The sequence below is a fragment of the Pogoniulus pusillus genome, chromosome 4 (assembly GCF_015220805.1).
Source record: "Pogoniulus pusillus isolate bPogPus1 chromosome 4, bPogPus1.pri, whole genome shotgun sequence".
Lineage (NCBI taxonomy): Eukaryota > Metazoa > Chordata > Aves > Piciformes > Lybiidae > Pogoniulus > Pogoniulus pusillus.
In genome coordinates this window covers 1,526,679-1,546,433 of record NC_087267.1, presented here as the reverse complement: position 1 = coordinate 1,546,433, position 19,755 = coordinate 1,526,679, and the positions used below count along the sequence as shown (strand labels likewise).

The following is a 19,755-nucleotide window of genomic DNA, read 5'->3' as shown; positions in this document are numbered from 1 at the left end:
GGCAAAGTGCCTGTCTTACAAAGATGTGCAAAACAAGCATTGCTTCTGTGGTTGCTCCCACCCAAATTTCCTTAACATAGAGAAGTAGAAAGGATCCCAGCAGGCCTGCAGAAGCTAAGACCCAGGAAAACTCCTCTCTCTGGAGAAGAGCTGAGAGAGGGCAGCTGGATCCCACTGGACCCTGCTGTGTTGTTTCTAAAAAAGGGAACTAAAGCAAGACATAGCCTCCAGGGGCAGCAAAATACAGCAGGAAGCTTGGCGATGCTGCTCTGCTCTGCAAAAATAAACATGTTCTGGTACATGATTCTATTTACTTGTTAGCTTATTTATGCAGCCTGTGGGTAGGGGGTTGTTGCCTGATGAGCTTCCTACAATTTTGATTCCTGTTCACACACACATACTCCAGAGCACCTTCTGTGGATGTACAGAAAAGAGTTTTGGGTCACTCTAATTTACTGTCAATAAATTTCATCACAACCTTGCATGCTGCAAGAGAGGTCGAACACAGATGATGAAGTCATCTTTCAAATCTAAGCCCTGGATTTCAAAATGTTATTCTTTAATGTGTGGTCAGGTTCTAAACAAAGCAGTTACACTACTAGTTCCCAGCTAAACTATGTGAACTGATCATACGAATTTCCAGGCATTGCAAAGAGAATCACAGAATCAAATGGGTTGGGAGAGACCTCCAAGCTCATCCAGTCCAACCTAGCACCCAGCCCTGGCCAGTCAACCAGACCATGGCACTAAGTGCCTCATCCAGGCTTTTCCTGAACACCTCCAGGGATGGTGACTCCACCACCTCCCTGGGCAGCCCATTCCAATGCCAATCACTCTCTCTGCCAACAACTTCCTCCTAACATCCAGCTTAGATCTCCCCTGGCACAACTTCAGACTGTGTCCTCTTGTTTTGTTGCTGGTTGCCTGGGAGAAGAGCCCAACCCCACCTGGCTACAGCCTCCCTTCAGGTAGTTGTAGCCAGCAATGAGCTCTGCCCTGAGCCTCCTCTGCTGCAGGCTGCACACTCCCAGCTCCCTCAGCCTCTCCTCATATGGTTTGTGCTCCAGGCCCCTCATAAGCTTCATCGCCCTTCTCTGGACACGTTCCAGTATCTCAACACCTCTCTTGAACCAAGGAGCCCAGCACTGGACACAGCACATGCTGTAAATTTCAGTGACAACATCTTTCAGATTCCAGCAACAAGTCAGGTGAGATCTAAAGCACTGAGCCTTACCGTCTCTCTGTACGTTCAGATTCAAGATGGGCTTTGCATTTCTTTTGTTTATTGTGCTGGAAGAGCAACTTACTCACTGAAAACTGAAGTCAAGACAATTGTTAGCTGTGATTTTTCTCAAGCAGCCATACTGAGAGTGGGTGCTGAGTAACCTATGATGTCCTTAACTACTTTCGTGCAAGCAATTTGCTGTGACTATGCCTATTGTAGTGTTGATTTGTAACTTACACATTCATTTGTGCTTTCAACCTCACCAACAATCTCACTCTGAAATTAACATTGATCATCTGCAAATAAGAGGGAGGATTTACATCAACACCCTTGAATTCCAGATCTTATCTTATAGAGCTTTCTTAGAGAAGGATAATTAAAGCCAACAGTTTGGGTTAGATTTTAAGCATTTCCTTAGGAAAAAACAAAAGTATTTAGTAATATGAAAATCTTGTGAGATTCTTATTTGTTTTCAGAACATATTTCCAAGAGCTGGGAAGATTTGTTTTCTGGCATGCATCACACATTTTTCCATTGGTCACAGCATTCTTGCACTAATTGAGTTTAGAAAACTCTTCAGCTGCTGCCTGGGTGAACGCGATCCGTGAAAAGAGAGCATCAGAAACGATGGGATCCATTAGCTAATTACACTTCATGATCAAATATGCATCAGCTGCAAAATGTTACATGAGAGCTATGTTGTAAGAGCCTCGATCTTTCAGGCTGTAAGAGCTGCCATGAAAAGAAAAGCACATCAGTATCTCCTGAAATGCTTCATACCTGTCAGTGAAACGACTCAGTGATTTTCAAGCTGTATACATTTGTACGAGAAAGAAGCCTCCAGAGAAGTGTTGTGATGATTTTGCTCTCTGAAGTAAAACCTTCAAGCAATATCCTTTATCATGTGTGAAATATGAACAAATCTTTTCCCTGATTAAAATTACTCACTCTGCTACAAAGTAGAGTTCAGTTGCAAAATGAGATATTTTGGGAGAAGGTATGGACGCTGCTCAGGCCACATCTTGAGTGCTGTGTCCAGTGCTGGGCTCCTCAAGTCAAGAGAGAGGTTGAAATACTGGAATGCTGGAATGTGTCCAGAGAAGGGTGATGAAGCTGGTGAGGGGCCTGGAACACAAACCCTATGAGAAGAGCCTGAGGGAGCTGGGGGTGTGCAGCCTGCAGCAGAGGAGGCTCAGGGCAGAGCTCATTGCTGGCTACAACTACCTGAGGAGAGGCTGTAAGCAGGTGGAGTTGAGCTCTTCTGCCAGGCACCCAGCAACACAACAAGGGGACACAGCCTCAAGTTGTGGCAGGGGAGGTCTAGGCTGGATGTTAGGAGGAAGTTGTTGTCAGAGAGAGTGATTGGCATTGGAATGGGCTGCCCAGGGAGGTGCTGGAGTCGCTGTCCCTGGAGGTGTTGAAGCAAGGCCTGGATGAGGCACTTAGTGCCATGGTCTGGTTGGTTGGCTAGGGCTGGGTGCTAGGTTGGCCTGGATGAGCTTGGAGGTCTCTTCCAACCTGGTTGATTCTATGATTTGTTTGCAATGTGATTAAGGACAACATAGAAGAAATGTTCCTTCATATTACCCCTAAGTAATTTTTTACAATGATCTTTTTTTTTCACTTCTGTGAGAACTTAAATAGAAATCACTGACTCTATTTTGTCACAGCTCTCACCTTTCTATTCATGTTTCAGATTAAATGAGGGTGATAATCTCACTAATTCTACTTTTCCATGGAGAGTATTTTCTCTCCTTTAAATAGGAGCAGATTTACAGTAACATTACAGCTGGCCTTGTTAACCTACTGACCTTGACTCTGTTACCTTACATTCTGAGTAGCTAGCTACATAAATGGAAGCTGAAATGCTGTCCTCTTGGAACGTTCACCCTCTGAAGTAATGTGTGAATTTGATTTGGAGGATCGTAACATCCAAGTGATGAAACACAACATCATGATTTCACATGAAGTCCAGGCACTTGCTGTTTTATATTCCAAACAACACAAAATCCCAGGAAAAGAAACAAACAACTCAACAGAACTCAACATCACAGCACACAAAACAGCTTTTTTCTCCCCCCCAATAGATTTCTGTGTAGGGATGCCAAATAAAATATTTGCTGGCGTTCAAGTAACAAGCATACAGTTAACATGACTGGTTGCAATGCATCATCCTGACAGCATTGGTGGGTGGTGGACTAATACACAGGTTTTGTGCTGCAGTTTTCCACATGCTTTGCACCAGCAGATCTCCTAATAAACAGATACAATGCTGCTCTGATTCTCCTTAGTCCATCTTTGCCCATCTCCTGCCATTCTTTTCCTGCCCTCCTCTCTATGCAGCTGTGTTATCTACACAACGTTTGTGCTTCTCTCACAGTGTGGAAAGAATTGGGAGCCACTGTCAGAGACACTCCCCTATGGCAGCACTGTACCCTTCTGCCATACCCCAGCTGTTTCCAGCAAAGTGAGAGAGCAGCAGAGCACGTTTCTGGGCTGGGAGAAGAGAGCAGGTCACAGTAGCATTACACCACAGCCTGCGATGAAGTCAAAGCAGCTACAGAGGAGGAGGTCAAGCAGTAAGAGATGCTCAATCCCTTAAAGCTTCACTAAACATCCATGCAAAAGATTCAGTAGCTTGAAGACACTTGTTGGCACAAAGATACACAAGAGATCATCTGTGAGCACAAACCAGAGTCATTGTGAAATCAAGGACTTGAGCTTGAGTAAAACCCAGACCTTTTTCCTCCTGGAAGGAAATAATAAAAACACCCCATAAGGATGGGTTCAAAGCTGATTACTCACTGCTTTGCACACTGTGTAACTCTTCTTACTGCTGCAGAACATGGTCTAAATAAATACCTAAATAGCTGCAAAACAAGTTCCTGACATTCCACAGGTGCAATTATTTTGCACACAAAAAAAGTCAAGAGTTTGTGATTGGTGCTTGAAGATTCTCACTTACTTTCTCCTTTAAAAATCATAGATGCATTCTTATTTTAAAGTGTTCCATGATCTGTAAAACTAACTAGAGATCTTTATTTTCCATTCTGGCATGGCTGTTTTTCTTTCTTTTGTATATGATGATATTTATGATCTATTTCTCTTTCCATGTTACAGCCTAATTTCTGTGCTAGGTGGTTTCTAAACACCTTTTAGCTCCCATACTGATTTTTCTGCTTGACAGTGAAGGTAACAAGAAGAGTGAAGCCTTTAACCTTATCTTCCAGGCAACACTGTCAATATATGTTTGTTATCTTCTTATTTCAACAAGAGAAAATGGAAAGATACATATTTGTAAGCATATCACTGTTTTTTATATGCAGGCTCTTCTAGAACCAGTGTTTTCAGTTCCAAGAGCATGTAGAAGATGAACACCCACTCAAATGAGGCTGAATTTTGAAGGACCTAAGAAAGCACACTCTCAAAATGTAAGCTTTAAAGGGGCAGACATTGAAAACCCCCTGTTTAATGGTGTACTTGGTATTAAAACACAGATCTTCATTAGCAGAGCTCACATCATGCCCATAAAAGGAACAGAGCTAATTTTACTTTCCTTTCCTTTACAAGTGCCCTGAACATGCAATAAAAGTCGGTCACTAATGGTTTACCTTTGGGTCTTAGGTGAACCTTTGGGTGTAAGTGGGTTAATTAGGTATTATGCTTTCTCTCTTTTACCTAAAGGCTTTGTAATGTCTAATGTTTCAGCTCTGGTGGCAGCTTTCATTATGCAAGTAACAGATCTCTCTTAAAACGGAGGCACCTACATTCACCAAATACATACAAGCTAAATAGGTTTGGGGATTTCCATTCTTCTGTGAAAACTAACTAAAACTGACCCACAGGCTGTGGACCTGATGATAGTGACAGAGGGGATGATAGATGCGTGATTACATAACCACTGTTCCTTAGGAAACAGCCTTAAATAAAATCAAATCACTTCTCAGGTCACATGTTAGAGCTTTGTACAATTGGGCGTTTGAGATGTGCCAAATCTTACATGTTCTGCATAGTACTATTCACTTCAACAGAACTAATCACTCAAACTGCATAAAGCTAAGTGCTTGTTTAAATCCTCACATGACTGATAACTAATGTTCAGCATTTAAAATCCTGTCCAAAGACAGAGGAACCGATTGTTTCATTTGAGCAGTCAACTTTCTAATTAATCACAGTAATTTAAACCTTTATTGCTTAAAACAGCCAAGAAGCGTGGCATTCCTTCATCAACAGATTCTGCTTTTGTCATCCTGAAAGATTTGGCATACTACATACCAAGTCTTGAAATATTTTCAGTCTGAAAGCCACTTAAATTCCACATTTTATGACAGACGTTAAACAAGGAAAACAGAAATAAAAACTCCAATTGATGGTGCTTTGTGGATGCTCTCGACTTGATCTTATATACATAACTGTTGCTGACTGTTGAAGTGGCTCTAAAGAATTACCTGAATATGCTCCCCTGCACAACACTGGAATAAAACACAGGGTTTACAGCATCATCTTCTACAGAAGTTTATCAGACTTTAACATTAAAAAAAATAGTTTATATGCTTCACCTCAAGGAGGTCCAAAAGTGACTGCAAGCCTCTCCGAAATGGCATTGCGTTGTACTTTGTATACCAGCAGCTAAGCTGGGTTCTGCTTGTCCCTGGGATACCTAACAGAAGGTATGCTTTGGCATCAGTACTACATGTCTTCTAAGTAGCTGAGGAAAAACCCTCACACAGGATGCCAATCATCTGCATCGCTCTCAAGAAGTCCTTCAAATTGCTGTTGTCGATTCCAAAACTCGGGCAGAGTACACAATCTCTCCCTGTACCATTCTGACTTCATCCATTTGAGAACAGCCTGTGATTCTCGCAGGGTAAGGCGCCCATCACCTAATGAGTGCCCGCAGCCGGCTGCCCTCCTCCGGGCGGTGCCAAGGCTGTGCTCTCGCAGGGTAACGCACCCATCACCCAATGAGTGCCCGCAGCCGGCTGCCCTCCTCCGGGCGGTGCCAGAGCTGTGCTCTCGCAGGGTAACGCACCCATCACCCAATGAGTGCCCGCAGCCGGCTGCCCTCCTCCGGGCGGTGCCAGGGCTGTGCTCTCGCAGGGTAACGCACCCATCACCCAATGAGTGCCCGCAGCCGGCTGCCCTCCTCCGGGCGGTGCCAGGGCTGTGCTCTCGCAGGGTAACGCACCCATCACCTAATGAGTGCCCGCAGCCGGCTGCCCTCCTCCGGGCGGTGCCAGGGCTGTGCTCTCGCAGGGTAACGCACCCATCACCCAATGAGTGCCCGCAGCCGGCTGCCCTCCTCCGGGCGGTGCCAGGGCTGTGCTCTCGCAGGGTAACGCACCCATCACCTAATGAGTGCCCGCAGCCGGCTGCCCTCCTCCGGGCGGTGCCAGGGCTGTGCTCTCGCAGGGTAACGCACCCATCACCCAATGAGTGCCCGCAGCCGGCTGCCCTCCTCCGGGCGGTGCCAGGGCTCCGTCACGGCGGCAGGCGGAGCTTGTGCAAGTCCCGCACGGGCAGGTTGAGAAGCAGCAGCATTAAACTAGCATGGAGAGTCAGGTGACGCCAGCTGGCTTCTGATAAGGGGACACCGCCTCTCTAGCGCTTACCGAGTTTAATGGGGCTCAATCTCTCTACATTAAAAAAGAGAAAAAGGAGGTAGTTCTGTGGAAAGAAAAGTTTACAAAACGTCCAACGCAATAAATGCACTAAGCAAACCAGCGACCGACAAGAGGTGGGGTGGTTCCGCACCGCCATGCCGCGGCACAGAGCCTTACAAGCGGTCCCGTACGCACCGCTTAAAGCTCCCCAGCGCCTCTCCGGCCGGCAGCACGGCTCGGGGTACGCGCTTCTGTGCCAGCGGGGATGCGGCAGCGGAGCCGCTGCGGGAGCCGGAGACAGGCGCAGCCTCTCGCTGTGCCGCGCCTGCAGCAGAGCCGCTGCGGGAGCCGGAGACAGGCGCAGCCTCTCGCTATGCCGCGCCAGCAGCAGAGCCGCTGCGGGAGCCGGAGACAGGCGCAGCCTCTCGCTATGCCGCGCCAGCAGCAGAGCCGCTGCGGGAGCCGGAGAGACAGGCGCAGCCTCTCGCCGTGCCAGACAGAACCACTGCGGGAGCCGGGCAGACAGGATCAGGCTCAGGCTCTTGCTGCGCCGCGGCAGCAGCAGACCAGCGCCGCTCTCACCCTCGCCTGTCCTAGGGCCGGCGCAGTCTGACGGGCGACCCTTAACGGCCACCGTACACCCGCCCTCCTCACGGCTGCCGTAAAGCGCGACCGGCTGGGGAAGGGACGGTCAAAGCTCTGTCGCACTGCCGGAAGTGTCGCTGCGCTTTGCGGCTCGGCTGCCCCTGAGGAGCGGCTGGGAAGCCCCGTTCGGCCTTTCCGCGCTGCCGCCGCTGAGGGCAGGGTGAGTGTCCGGAGGGCTCCGCCGCCGCGGTGCCTTTTGCGCGCTTTTCTCTGGCGCTGCTAACTCTACCTCTCTGCTTTTGGTAGGAGTCATGCCGGCCAAGGGCCCCCTGCAGAGCGTCCAGGTCTTCGGGCGGAAGGTGAGGCCGAGGCGCTGCAGCTCGCCACGTTTGCTTCTCGCACTCGGGCTGGGCCGCGGCTTCTCGTCTGGAGCGTTCGGGGCCCTTGGGCTGCAGCTGAGGAGCCGTGGGGCCGGCTGCGTGCCAGGGCTGTGGGGAGCGGCTGGTGCGCGGGAGGGCCGGCAGTAGTGCGGCCTGCTGGGCAGCTCCACGTGTACAGGGCCGCGCCGATCATGCGGGGCCGGGGGGAAAGGCCTTCGTGCGGGCCCGGGCCCTCCGGGGCGGAGCGCCGCTCTCGGGGGAGCTTGGGGCGGGCGTGACTGCCGTCCCCAGGCTAGAGGGACCTGCTGCATTATTGCGGGTATCCGAGAACCTTGATACCGTGTGAGAGCGTAAAGTTTGCATTGTTGGGATCTCGTGACACGAATTACAGCTTCTTGTACGGAAACAAGGCTCAAACCCACCCTGTTGTAAAATGAAGAGAGTGTCTTAATCTTAAAGCTGTGTAACGTTGTTTGCTCGTAAGAGCGTACCTTAACATTATGAGGCAGTGTCTGGGCTATAAAGAATGTGCTGCTCTGCTCAGTATGAGTTGTTAGGCGTAAACGAAAGGTTTTTAGGCTGTCAAGTAGAACCTGGCACTGTTAGTGCAGAAGTCTGTACTAACACACAGTTGGATTTCTAGAAAACTGCGACTGCTGTTGCCCACTGCAAGAGAGGAAATGGCCTCATTAAAGTGAACGGAAGACCTCTGGAAATGATTGAGCCCAGAACTCTGCAGTACAAAGTAAGCATCCACTCAGCCTCCTTCATGCTCTCCCACCTTGGAGGTTAAATTATCATTATATGCATAGTTGCTTTAGGATAAAGAAAAGTTGCTGGTCTTTGTGACAATACTAAGGCTTTGGTTGTGTGTTTCATGATTGCATGAAATATAGACTAGTATGAAAGTCCATAAAACTGCCCTATAATTGTATTGTGGGCAAGAGTGCACCTATTGCTTGGCCAGGTTCATGTATGTTTATGTAAATATGTCAGGTATTTTCAGCACTTCACCTCTAGTTTTAATTGAAATGGGTAATTCTCAATGCTTTTATGTGAAAGATTGTTTGGATTTGTTGAAGTAGTTGTTTGAATGCTGCCAAGAGAATATGAAGCTGAGTAGATAAATAGTGGAGGAAATAGTGGAGGAAACTACCCACAAATGACTCCATCTCTTCAATTTTAATAAGCATTTATTTTTCACCATTTGGATGAGCATTTATAATTTATTTTTAAATCTTCGTGGAGCTAATGACATTATATTTCAACTGTTCCCACGTTTTGCTTTCCCATGTGGTTTTTGAAACTTAAATGTAATTCAGGATTTCACTGTTTTTCACAGAAGTAGATGTCAAGTGGTGCAAGGTGCAAGAGGTGTACTTGGGTGTGTACTTATAAAGTCAAGGCTCCCTCTTTTCAGAATATGATAATTCACATCTGTTAAACCTGCCATGAGCTCTTTGCCTTCTTCTTGATCACAGATTAATTCTCTTACTGTTTTGCTTCCCAGCTGCTTGAGCCTGTCCTCCTGCTGGGGAAGGAGCGGTTTGCTGGTGTTGACATTAGAGTCCGTGTAAAGGGTGGTGGCCATGTAGCACAAATCTATGGTAAGATTTCGTGTGACATGTAAGAATGTGAGCTAGAACAGATCTGACCACGTTCTGGAGAGCTTGACTTCAGAATAGTATCTTATGCATCTTGATGCTCTGGGGTTTTTTTTCCTTCATTGCACAGATGTAGCTTTTCACGAGGGCTTATGTGCAAAGCTGTTACATGGAGGAATTACAACTAATGAGTTTCGGGGGAAATGGGAGAAAACAGTATTTGTCTTGCGTTGTGACAGGATAGTTCAAGTGCAGCTGAGCACAAAGATTTTAGGAGAGGAAAGAGGGGTTTATCATTAGAAATGATGACTAGTTTTAGGTTTTCAGGTTGTTTAGAAGCATCCTTCAGCTGACTGGCAAAGCTAGGCAGTTTTTTCCCCTTGCAGAAATGCTTGAGAATACTCACTTTAGTGGTTGATACAGAATTGCTCTTTGCAAATAATAGGATTTATCCTGCTGCTCCAGTTTGGGGATAGGCTAGTGGAGCAGAAGCTGCGTAGAGACATGCTTTAGTCTTGAAGTTTGCTGTAGTCTTTCTTCAGAAAACTCATATTTTCATCAAAATCCAGGTCTTGATATTCTGACAGATAACAGCCTAACAACATCTTTACCGTGACTGCCGTATTCCTGGTTTGAGTTCTGATTATGCTACAGGCTTGTTTTACTGCTCATACCATCCTGTTGTCACGTTAGGACACCTTGGTCACTGAACATTCTGATCAGTCTTACCCTTGTTGAAAAGTACAGACATTTCAGAGAAATGGAAGTTTTAGGAGGCAGTTCTTCACAGAGAGAGTGATTTGCCATTGGAATGGGCTGCCCAGAGAGGTGGTGAAGTCACCATCCCTGGAGGTGTTCAAGCAAAGCCTGGCTGAGGCACTTAGTGCCATGGTCTGGTTGACTGGATAGAGCTGGATGCTAGGTTAGACTAGATGATATTGGAGGTCTCTTCCAACCTGGTTGATTCTATGAACTCCCTGCAGGTAGAAGGTTAGACTATGTTAATACTTGGAAGAAAAGGTGATCAAGACAGCCCTGGTACAATTCTGTGTTTAGCTAGCAGTTGTTAAATCAACACATGAACTGGGGGTGGTTTCTTGGTACAGTTCTCTTTGGATTTGCTGAAGTACATGTCACAGCGAGTGTTTTGGAGGGAGATAGGGAGGGAAAGGACTATGTGGCAGAAAACAAGGCAGCAAGTCTCTCAGATAACCTTGTGTTTCAGTTTTAAGTACATCTGCAATCCTTACTGATTGATGACCTGTTTTTCTTTCAACAGCTATCCGTCAAGCTATTTCCAAAGCCTTGGTGGCTTACTATCAAAAATGTAAGTTGCTTTGATTGCTGTGCTAGCCTTAAGTGAAAACATATGGCATATAGATTTGTTCCACCTGAAGCTTCCTAAACTGAATCGGTTTGTTTGGTTGGTTTGTTTGTTTTAAAACAGATGTTGATGAAGCTTCCAAAAAGGAGATCAAGGATATTTTAATCCAGTATGATAGGACTCTGCTGGTTGCTGATCCTCGCCGTTGTGAGTCCAAGAAATTCGGAGGCCCTGGTGCTCGTGCACGCTACCAGAAGTCTTACCGTTAAAATTGTTCTCCAGTCGTGTGAAAGTCAATAAACATAAAGAGAATTTGGTACATTTCTTCTTTCTAAATGGTATTTTTCTGTGTATGCAGACAGATTTTTTTTTTTTCACTGTGTTTTAAGCTTTATTGGTATTAAAGTTAGATTTGGAGGAGTGTTGGGATTTCTATCCATTCCGAGTAAGTCTAGATCGATGAGAGTCTTGGGAGTGAAGTAAAACTTTCTCCTGCTGAATGTATTGTGATAATTGTGGTCCTGATCTGCATCAAAAGCAGCATTGCCAGCAGATCCAGGGAGGTGATTCTGCTACTTTGCTCTGGTGAGACCTCACCTGGAGTACTGTGTCCAGCTGTGGAGCCCTCAAATACAGGAAGGACAGGCTGAGGGAGCTGAGGGTGTTCAGCCTGCAGAAGAGGAGGCTCTGGGGAAACCTAATAGCAGCCTGCTAGAACCTAAAAGGGCTACAGGAAGGCTGTAGAGAGACTGCAAAGGACTGCAGTGACAGGACAAGGGGCAGTGGCCTCAAACTAGAACAGAGCAGATTGGTGTGGATGTTAGAAACTGGTTCTTTACTATGAGGGTGGTGGAAGACTGAAACAGATTGCCCAGGGAGGTGGTTGAGGCCTTGTCCCTGGAGGTACTCGAGGTGAGTATGGACAGAGCTCTGGGCAACCTGATTTAGTTGAGGGTGTCTGCTCACTGGGGGGGGTGGGGCGAGGGGTTGACTAGATGACCTTTGGAGGTCCCTTCCAGCACATTCTATGATCTAAACACAAAGAAGTACATCTTAATTTTTGGTGGGTACATGCAACAGTGTAGCAGCTCAATAACAGAATGTTCCATCTTTGCCCTTCTGGTAAATGTGAGTAAATGTCCTTAACCAGAACCTGCATGGTCACTTGATGGTGTTAGGAACCAAGGTGAGTATCCTGTGTTCTCCCACGTTAAAATGTCTACCTGAGCCTTGTGCTTAATGCATCCCAGTGCAGATCTGACTTAATGGCTGGTAACTTCTGTATTGTGTTTGCAGCGTGCTTTAGTGTGCTGCCCTCATGTCGCACAGCACATGAAAGCATCTGTCTGTGTACCCTTCAGCACTGGCTCTGTTCTTGCAAAGGACTTGGGTTTTCTGTATCTATGCACCCAAAATACCACATAGTAAAATTACACCACTGCAAGGTATTACATGGCTATGAGCATTGTCCGTCTGCTTGTACTGCTTTTGTTTGTGCTTGCATAGTTGTAAGCAGTTCACCCTCTTGAGGGTAACTCCCTCAAGGTAGTGCTGAAGCAGCTATTCAGGCAGCTGTTCTGAAGTTACAAAGTTTACACTGTCAAAACCCAAGTAATTGTGGGGGCAGGAGAGGGAGTTTATTGAACTCTTACCATACAAAATAATAGAGGCAGAGTTTGCTGGATTAGTATCTCTGAAGGCAAGAGGGTTTGTTTGCTCTTTAATATCAAACTGCATATATTCTGTTTCAGAAATAGTGTTCAATGGATGTAAAACAGAAATTGTGTTACAAATAAGATAGGCTCTAAATTATTCATCCCTAAACCATATGTTCACACAAAACAAGCACAGAGGGAGGTATCCCTGGAGAACAGCATTAAATGACTTAATAAAAATCCCTGTTGAAGCCAGACAGTTGCTTATGCCACGAGCTAGATGAGGCTGTTTGAAGGCTTTAAGGAAGTAAATGGGACAAACCTGGAGTTGAAAACACAGCTAGTTCTCAAAAGAGGTAGCTACTGTATGTGTGTATCTAATACCAAACTTCTGGGAGGTACTCCTGGGTTGCTGTTTGCTAAACAAGGGCTTGACTTCAGAAGAGTATCTTGTGCCCCCTGATGTTCTGGGGTTTTTTCATTGCACAAATGTAGCTTTCCACAAGGGTTTATGTGCAAATTATTTGGTTGGGTTTTTTTTTTGGGCCACTGAAACTGAAGACCTTTGTTCTGAAAGTGATCTCTAAGGGACAAAAAAGAAGAGTAAAGTTCCAAGTAAGACATGGGTTGTGCTATCAAAAGACTGTTGGAAAGGCTAATTCTGACTTTTGCGAGTGATCAAGTGAGGTTTTGAACACAAGTTAACCCTAAAGGGTTGGGCAAAGCTGTGGGCTCTTATTTCCTGTTTGAAAACCAGGTCAGAGAGGAATTGGAAGAGAAATAGAGACTCAGTAACAGAGCTGAGCTGCTGTATGGCTCTATCAGCCTGGTGTTTCTGAGGTTTCTGGTAGGCTCTCTATTCATGTGGTATTTCTTCTCACACGTGTTTAATGGTGAGCAAACACAAATTTAGGCCATCTTTGTGAGCTGGGGAACTGGCAAGAATAGTACAGGTTTGCCTGTTTGCTCTGGTTTAGGACAAGAGGTGCTCATGGCTTTTCATCTGTTAGGGTGTCTTTTTTACTGTTGAAAGGTGGTTGAGGCATATCCACTCAAGTCTAGTTATTCAAGAACTAAATGTTTAGCTTGAACCAGTTCCTTCTGAAAAGGAACTCTCTGTGCATCTCCCAGTTCAGCTGTCAGGGTCTGCCATGAAATACTGGAGACAACACTGGTTGAAACCCCTCACACTCCCGTTGAAGCATGGTAGTCTATCATGTTTATACACCAGGATTTTTTGTCTTGCCTTAAGCAAAGGGGATAAACTATTCCAGGCAATCCCTGTTTCTTTGGCAAGATGCATGCTTTGCTTTCCTCAGTATCTGCTTTCTGCACCCTCAGATCTGACACATTTCTTGTCTAGTAAGTTCCTCAGAGTTTCTACCATGTAGTAGAGTTGCTCACAGATTATTCTAGCACTTGGGCTGCTGAAAACAGTGATGTTCTAATCTCCTAGCCTGGCTTTCTAAGAAAAAAAGGCTAGGCAGGGCTAACTTCAAGTGTGGTCACTTGAATTCCTGAGAGTTTTGTGACAACTGGCATTTTGATAGCTGGTAATTAGCTTCTGCTGTGGAAAAACAAGCCTTCCAGTTGCTTGGCTTGCGTGGTGACTGAAAAGCAATGGCTCACTCACTGCTCAGGCACTGGGTACTGCCCTGCCAGTTGGCACCTAACGCTGTGCTGTGACTTGTCCGAGACTGACCCTTGCCTAGCTCTTAGAGCAGCCCAGTGAAGGGGAGAAGAGAGGATGCAAAGTCAATGTGATGTGAAACTCAGGGAGGCAGGGGGAGATGCCATACCCCATGGCAGTAACCTTAGGGGTGGATTTTGCAGCGAAGGGGAAACCTGTGTATCACTCCTTGTGCCCACAGAACGGCTTGTAGCCATTTGGGACATCTGCTGTTCTTTTATGGAAAGGCTGAAAACAAACCTCTCACTGCTACTAACGTATCCAGAGATAATATCTGCGTGTCATTTCTCTAACCAAAAGGCTGTGAGTGTAATAAAAATGCTTGGTCTGAACTCTGACCCTATAAAAATGCCCCATTAATTCTGTAGAGTGATGTCATGCCCACAGCCTCGCTTTCCAAGTGAGAAATGTCCCTGGCATCAGACCGCTGTCTGCTGGGGCGGCTGAGGGCTCTGCGCTCAGTGGCTATTCCCTCATCTCCCGCTAGAGGGCTCAGCTCCGCCGGACGAGCGTTAACCAAGCTGGAGCTGGAAGGTGTAACGAGAACACCTGCTCCTAAAAGTGTCCTTCCCTCGCCTCCTGCTTCTGCAGGGATGGCGAGCAAGCTCCTGCTCCGGCCGGAGACCTGCTTCCACGCTTCAGTCTTCAAGCCCCGAGTGAGGCTCTTGAGCAGCAGTGGAGCTGGTTCTTGGGAAAGGAGGAGTAACCTCGGAGCTTTGTGCTGGTTTGAGCCTAGCTGGGATGTTTTGGTGAGAAGAATTAGATGCTAGGCTGTGAAAAGGAAACAGTGGTGATGGCTGCTGCACTCATAGGCTTGCTGGGATGGATAAGAACAAGAACACAAACATAGACAAGGGAGTCACTCTCTGTCTCTTGGGTCTGCATGAACTTCTCTCTCTGACCTGCCTGACTAATCCATTTGCTTCCTAACCCCCCTGCACAACCCTCCAAACTACCTTGAGGTAGAGGGGTAGGGAGAAGCTGAAAGGGTGGTTGGGAGCCCCTCCTGGGGACTCTGGTTTCTGGGAGGGCTGCTGTGTTTCTGCATTATTTCTTTTTAACTTGTCTATTTCTGTATCTGTTGTAACTATCTGCTTGTATATTGGGCTAAGCTGTGAGTGTAAAAGCTCCAGTCGATTTTCCAGAGCTGCTGAGTCTGTCTAGGTGATTTTCTTAAGTGCAGAGGGGTGAGGAACACCCAAACCATCACAAGCTTTTATTGTCCAGTTCTGCCATTAGTTTTGCTAGCCCTTAGGAAGTCAGGAGTCCACAGCAAAATGTGGCCTGACTTGAATTTTTCATTGCAGCTACCAGTTCTGTAGCTACCAACTTGAGGCTGTGTCCTCTTGTGCCAGGGGAAGTCTAGGCTGGGTGTTAGGAGGAAGTTCTTCACAGAGAGAGTGATTGGCATTGGAATGGGCTGCCCAGGGAGGTGGTGGAGTCACTGTCCCTGGAGGTGATCAAGCAAAGCCTGGATGAGACATTTAGTGCCATGGTCTGGTTGACTGGCTAGGGCTGGGTGCTAGGTTGGACTGGCTGAGCTTGGAGGTCTCTTCCAACATGGTTGATTCTATGACACATCAGTGCATTATGTTGGATCAGGAACTTCTTTTGCTTCTGTTTGGAGTGGATCTGGACCTTGTGAGCACATGAAACTAAGCTGAGAGAAGCAGTCCAGCTGCCAGTAAGCAACCAGTCCGCAGCATCAGCCTACAGCTACTAAGAAGTAAAAAACAAGCAAAAACCCTCTTGAAATGAAAATTTATGTGAATGTCAACTTCTCAGATCCAGAAGTAATAAAACCAGTAACAAATACTCCAAAGACAGAGTGGTGTTAAAACAGGTATCAGCTTTCAGTAAGGATCCCTGGGCTGCCAGGGACCTCAGCACCTAAGTGCTGCTGACTGCTGTGTGGACACAGTTTTCCCTTCGCCTGTGGTGGGAGAAGTTGGGGGTTTTCCTTTGCTTTCTCTTCTAGTTCCCCTGGGGAGCAGACAGAGAAAGGGAGATGGGAGAACCTTTTTACCTGAGAGTGGCCACAAACTTCTACATTTCGTTTTGGTCCGAACTCACCTTCTGCAGCAAGCTCAGAGGATGCACCGGCAGTTAACGATCGTTACCAATTGCGACTATTAATTGCTGTATGAATATTGGTTTTTATTATTCATATTCAACATCGGGGGAAATTCCCTGAGGTTCTTTGGATTTTCAGTCGACAGGAAGCAATGGCACAGTTCAAACCATCAGAACTTGGAAAACAGTAACGTGAGAACAGGAATAACTCCAACTATACCTATGGAGTCCCGGCACTCGCTCCAGCAGATGTGCTCGCAACGCTTCTGGTCCCTGAGATGGTCTCCTCTGTTATAAATTGAGAATGACTCAAAATCAAATTTTCCAGATTACGAATTTATTCATAATATTAAGCAAGTAGAATATGAGCCAAGTTGCAGCGCTGGACGACAGGGGAGTCACCGCTCCTGCCCACTGTCGTGTCAGGTTTCTCAATCAGCCTATATTTATAGCACATTGTCTGCCTTGTTCTGCCCATAAATCCATCCTTTCTGCACATGTTCCTTCTTTTGGGTTAGGGTCTTCTTTCCCTTCTGGTGGTCGTTGAGGATGAAGTAAGCACTCCTCCTCAGGTGTCCTCTGGTTAACCCGTCTCCAAATATGGGTTTCCTTTGACTGTTTAATGTCCCGAGTCCCACATGTGGCATGTTCTCTCTGATCTCAAAATTAAGGATGTACCTAAAGCTTAGTCCTTGAAATTTTCAGCAGTTAGCCAGCTTATTCTTTGCACATTACCATATACAGCATGAGCTCTGCAGTTAGGCATATCTCCTGATTTGCAACAGCTGTACCTACACTGCCGTTTGCGGCCAGGCACACTTAACACTCTGTTAAAATGTTTCTTGATTAAACAATTACAATTACCTATTACGTCCTCTACCAAAGGCACTTCCAAACTTGTGATGGTCCCAGGGTGAAACACAAGTAGTTGATGCAGAGGGAGGGAGGTGCTGCTGGGCTGGCAGGTGTGAGCTGCATGCACGTGGCCGCCTTTAACGAGCCTCTAAGGAGGGGAGCAAAAGGCTCTGGGCAGACAACGGAAGGCGGAGGCAGAAAGGCTGAATACAGACAGGCCGATGCAGAAAGGTGGTTCCTAAATCACCCCCCTTTATATACTTGATTTGAAAACCGAACTGGCCAGCAGGCACTGGCACCGCTGTCCTGGGCAGTGAATGCAAAGCTTGGTGCCTCCTGTGACCGCGCAGGCAGGGCGAGGGCAGCACAGACACCTGACCCGCGGTGCTAAGCCCCCCTGGCCCTCCAGGCTTTGCTGGGGCCCAACCCTCACTGTTTGCTCCTCTGGCTCGTTCCTGGGCCCCGCAACAGGAGGAGGAGAGCTGGGGTTAAAGCCTTACGTCCAAGGTGAGTTTGGGGGGTCAGGCAGGGGGGTTAGAAGCAGAAGGATTAGTCAGGCAGCAAGTTAGGTTAGAGAGAGAAGCGCAGCACAAAAGCCCGGGAGCAAACTCTGTTATCTGTGTTTGTGTTCTTGTTCCACATCTCGGGCAGGCTCTGAGTGCAGCAGCCATCCCCCTGTTCCCTTTCCACAGCCCAGCACCTGGTTCTTCTCACCCAGACACCCCAGCTAGGCTCGGGCTAGCACAGCGTCTCAAGCCCCCTGGTTACAGTCTACACAGTAGCACCATGCGGGCTCCAGCAAAAGCCTTTCCCAGCGCTAAGCAGCGAAGAGCAGCACTCAGCAAAGCCTCGAAGCACACAAAGGTGCGTGACGAGTGGAGGAGCTCTCATGCCACCCCGACAGGGCAACCCTTGTGTGTAATTGTGTGGCACACTATAAAGGGCCGATTCAGCCCCAGAGAGGAGCGGTGCTCGCGGGTCTGGCACAGGTGTAACTAATCCAGGCTCTGCTGGGCAGCTACCATGCATTGCTAATGAGCCATGCAGCCGGCAGCTGTGTGCAGCACTTGCAAAGCTCCTGCAGCTGCAGCTAGCTACCAAGCTCGAGGTCTCCTTCTCCTTACCTACTTCTTTTAGCCAGGCATTGTCTTAAATAATTCATCCAGCTATCTAACTGGGTAAAGATTTCAGTACACTACAGGAAGACGTAGTTCTGAGATGCCATCCTAATCAAAGCCATTGGTGTGGATACGTGTCCTGAGTCACACTGAAATGAACGTTGTGGGAAAGCTCAGTCTAACGATACCATGGAGTATATTCTTACTGCATTCTCTGCTGTCCTCTTTGCAAGGTAAGAACTTTATTCCGTGTTTTATTTTGGTAGCAATGCTAACTTTTAAGTGCTAACTTGAAAGAAGGCTTTCCTAAGTTTCTTAATGCTGCAGCTCCTACCTTTCCATCATTAGAAGGCTTTTTTTGTTCGGTTGGTTTTGGATCCTGTCTGGAATTTCTACACATAGAAAAGTTATTAACACAGGTTAAAAACCTCTGTGTCACTCTTTTGCCTCGCAGGAGTGTGACATAAGGGACAGATGTGTTTGGTTTGGTTAGTTTCTTTTACTAGAGATGTTTTAATGTCTGAATTTGCTCCAAAAGATCTCTTTTGAAATGAATTTGTAAGTTTCCCATCTTTCTTGCCATTATTGCCAAGTGAGTAAGCACTGAGTGGTTTGCAGTGAAGTGTGAGTTTGATTGAACAGGTGGCACCTGGAGCAAGATGTTTAAGCCTTTATAGAATGCTACAGTAGGTTGCTCTTCTTGGTATTTAAATGATTTCATGGAATCAGTCAGGGTTGGAAGGGACCACAAAGATCATCTAGTTCCACCCCCTCTGCCATGGGCAGGGACACCCTACCCTAGAGCAGGCTGCCCACAGCCTCAGCCAGCCTGGCCTTCATTGTCAATGTAATGCAAGTGGATCTTAGGTGGTTTTCTTGCTGCGATTATAAAGACTTCTAAGGCAACTTGAGAGAAAAAAAGGCTTTGTTGCTGTTGTTGAAAGCATAAACTCTAGAACATCCACAGTAGTGCACAGCTGAGTTTCACAAGTAACACTCAGAAAATAATGATAGGTTACCACCTGTAGAAATGTCGTTCTGGAAAGCTCTGAACGCCCTTTGTGTTGTATCGGCTCTGAGCCTCTGGAGAACTGTGAACTCTTTGCTCTTTTTCGTGGTAGAATGTAGCAGAGCTGAGAACATGGAAACTTGCCAGCGCTGAATACTAATGAGAACCATCAAGCCCTCCGGAAAGGAGAGCCTGAAGTGCTGTTCCCTTGCAAACAGAATAAAACCTGTGTGAAGACACTTTGGAGAACTTGGGATCATTAAAGAACAGTTTAATAGTGTTGCTTGTCAAGTGTAGAACGAAGCATAACCCCCCCTGCCCCAACACACATTTAACTTGATGACTTTTTACTCTGCAGGATCTTACTGCAAGCTTTCTCATTTGAGAAGAGCTTTAAGGTAAGCTTTTTGTTTCCTTGTTTGTCAAGTCCTACAAACAGAACAAGAGTTAAGTGTGATGCAAGTTAGGAAGTAAGACATGGCTTTGATTTCCATGTGTAGAATTTCATGTGCATGTCCAATGGGTGTAAAACACTTTGAAAGAGTTTACTTAAAGGGCATGGCTCTTGTGTTTGGAAAAAGGAGGTCCTTCTGATAAATGACACTGCTGTGGTCTCAAGAGTAACAGAATGAAA

At 46.7% G+C, this 19,755-nt stretch overlaps 2 protein-coding genes and 1 long non-coding RNA gene across 4 annotated transcripts in view; 2 read left to right on the top strand and 1 right to left on the bottom strand.

Moving 5' to 3' along the window:
* Positions 1–6,272: 6,272 nt before the first annotated feature.
* Positions 6,273–7,174, bottom strand: LOC135175055 (uncharacterized). Its single transcript, XR_010302193.1, has 2 exons — positions 7,024–7,174; positions 6,273–6,861 (listed from the first exon to the last, which is right to left on the bottom strand). It is a non-coding gene; the product is annotated as an uncharacterized LOC135175055 (long non-coding RNA).
* A 346-nt stretch (positions 7,175–7,520) lies between these two features.
* Positions 7,521–11,042, top strand: RPS16 (ribosomal protein S16). 2 transcript variants are annotated; one of them, XM_064141963.1, is made up of 6 exons: positions 7,524–7,633; positions 7,720–7,772; positions 8,437–8,538; positions 9,304–9,400; positions 10,677–10,724; positions 10,845–11,042. In XM_064141963.1, the coding sequence occupies exons 2-6, from the start codon at positions 7,725–7,727 to the stop codon at positions 10,988–10,990; spliced, it is 441 nt and encodes a 146-aa protein (XP_063998033.1). In that variant the 5' UTR covers positions 7,524–7,633; positions 7,720–7,724; the 3' UTR covers positions 10,991–11,042. The 2 variants fall into 2 exon arrangements, with proteins under 2 accessions (XP_063998032.1, XP_063998033.1); XM_064141962.1 differs by having other exon boundaries at positions 7,521–7,772.
* A 7,113-nt stretch (positions 11,043–18,155) lies between these two features.
* Positions 18,156–19,755, top strand: part of OTOGL (otogelin like) — a 103,785-nt gene continuing 102,185 nt past the window's right edge. Inside the window, 2 exon segments of the mRNA XM_064142863.1 lie at positions 18,156–18,345; positions 19,480–19,519. Of these exon segments, the coding sequence (XP_063998933.1) occupies positions 18,267–18,345; positions 19,480–19,519 (119 nt within the window). The 5' untranslated portion in view covers positions 18,156–18,266.

What these genes read in the sequence shown, in the direction of transcription:
- RPS16 (XM_064141962.1), top strand. Translation starts at nt 7,725, where the DNA reads ATGCCGGCCAAGGGCCCCCTGCAGAGCGTCCAGGTCTTCGGGCGGAAG. An exon ending in CCAGAACTCTGCAGTACAAA is followed by an intron (nt 8,539 to 9,303) that starts GTAAGCATCCAC and finishes TTTGCTTCCCAG; the next exon opens with CTGCTTGAGCCTGTCCTCCT. An exon ending in CCATGTAGCACAAATCTATG is followed by an intron (nt 9,401 to 10,676) that starts GTAAGATTTCGT and finishes TTCTTTCAACAG; the next exon opens with CTATCCGTCAAGCTATTTCC.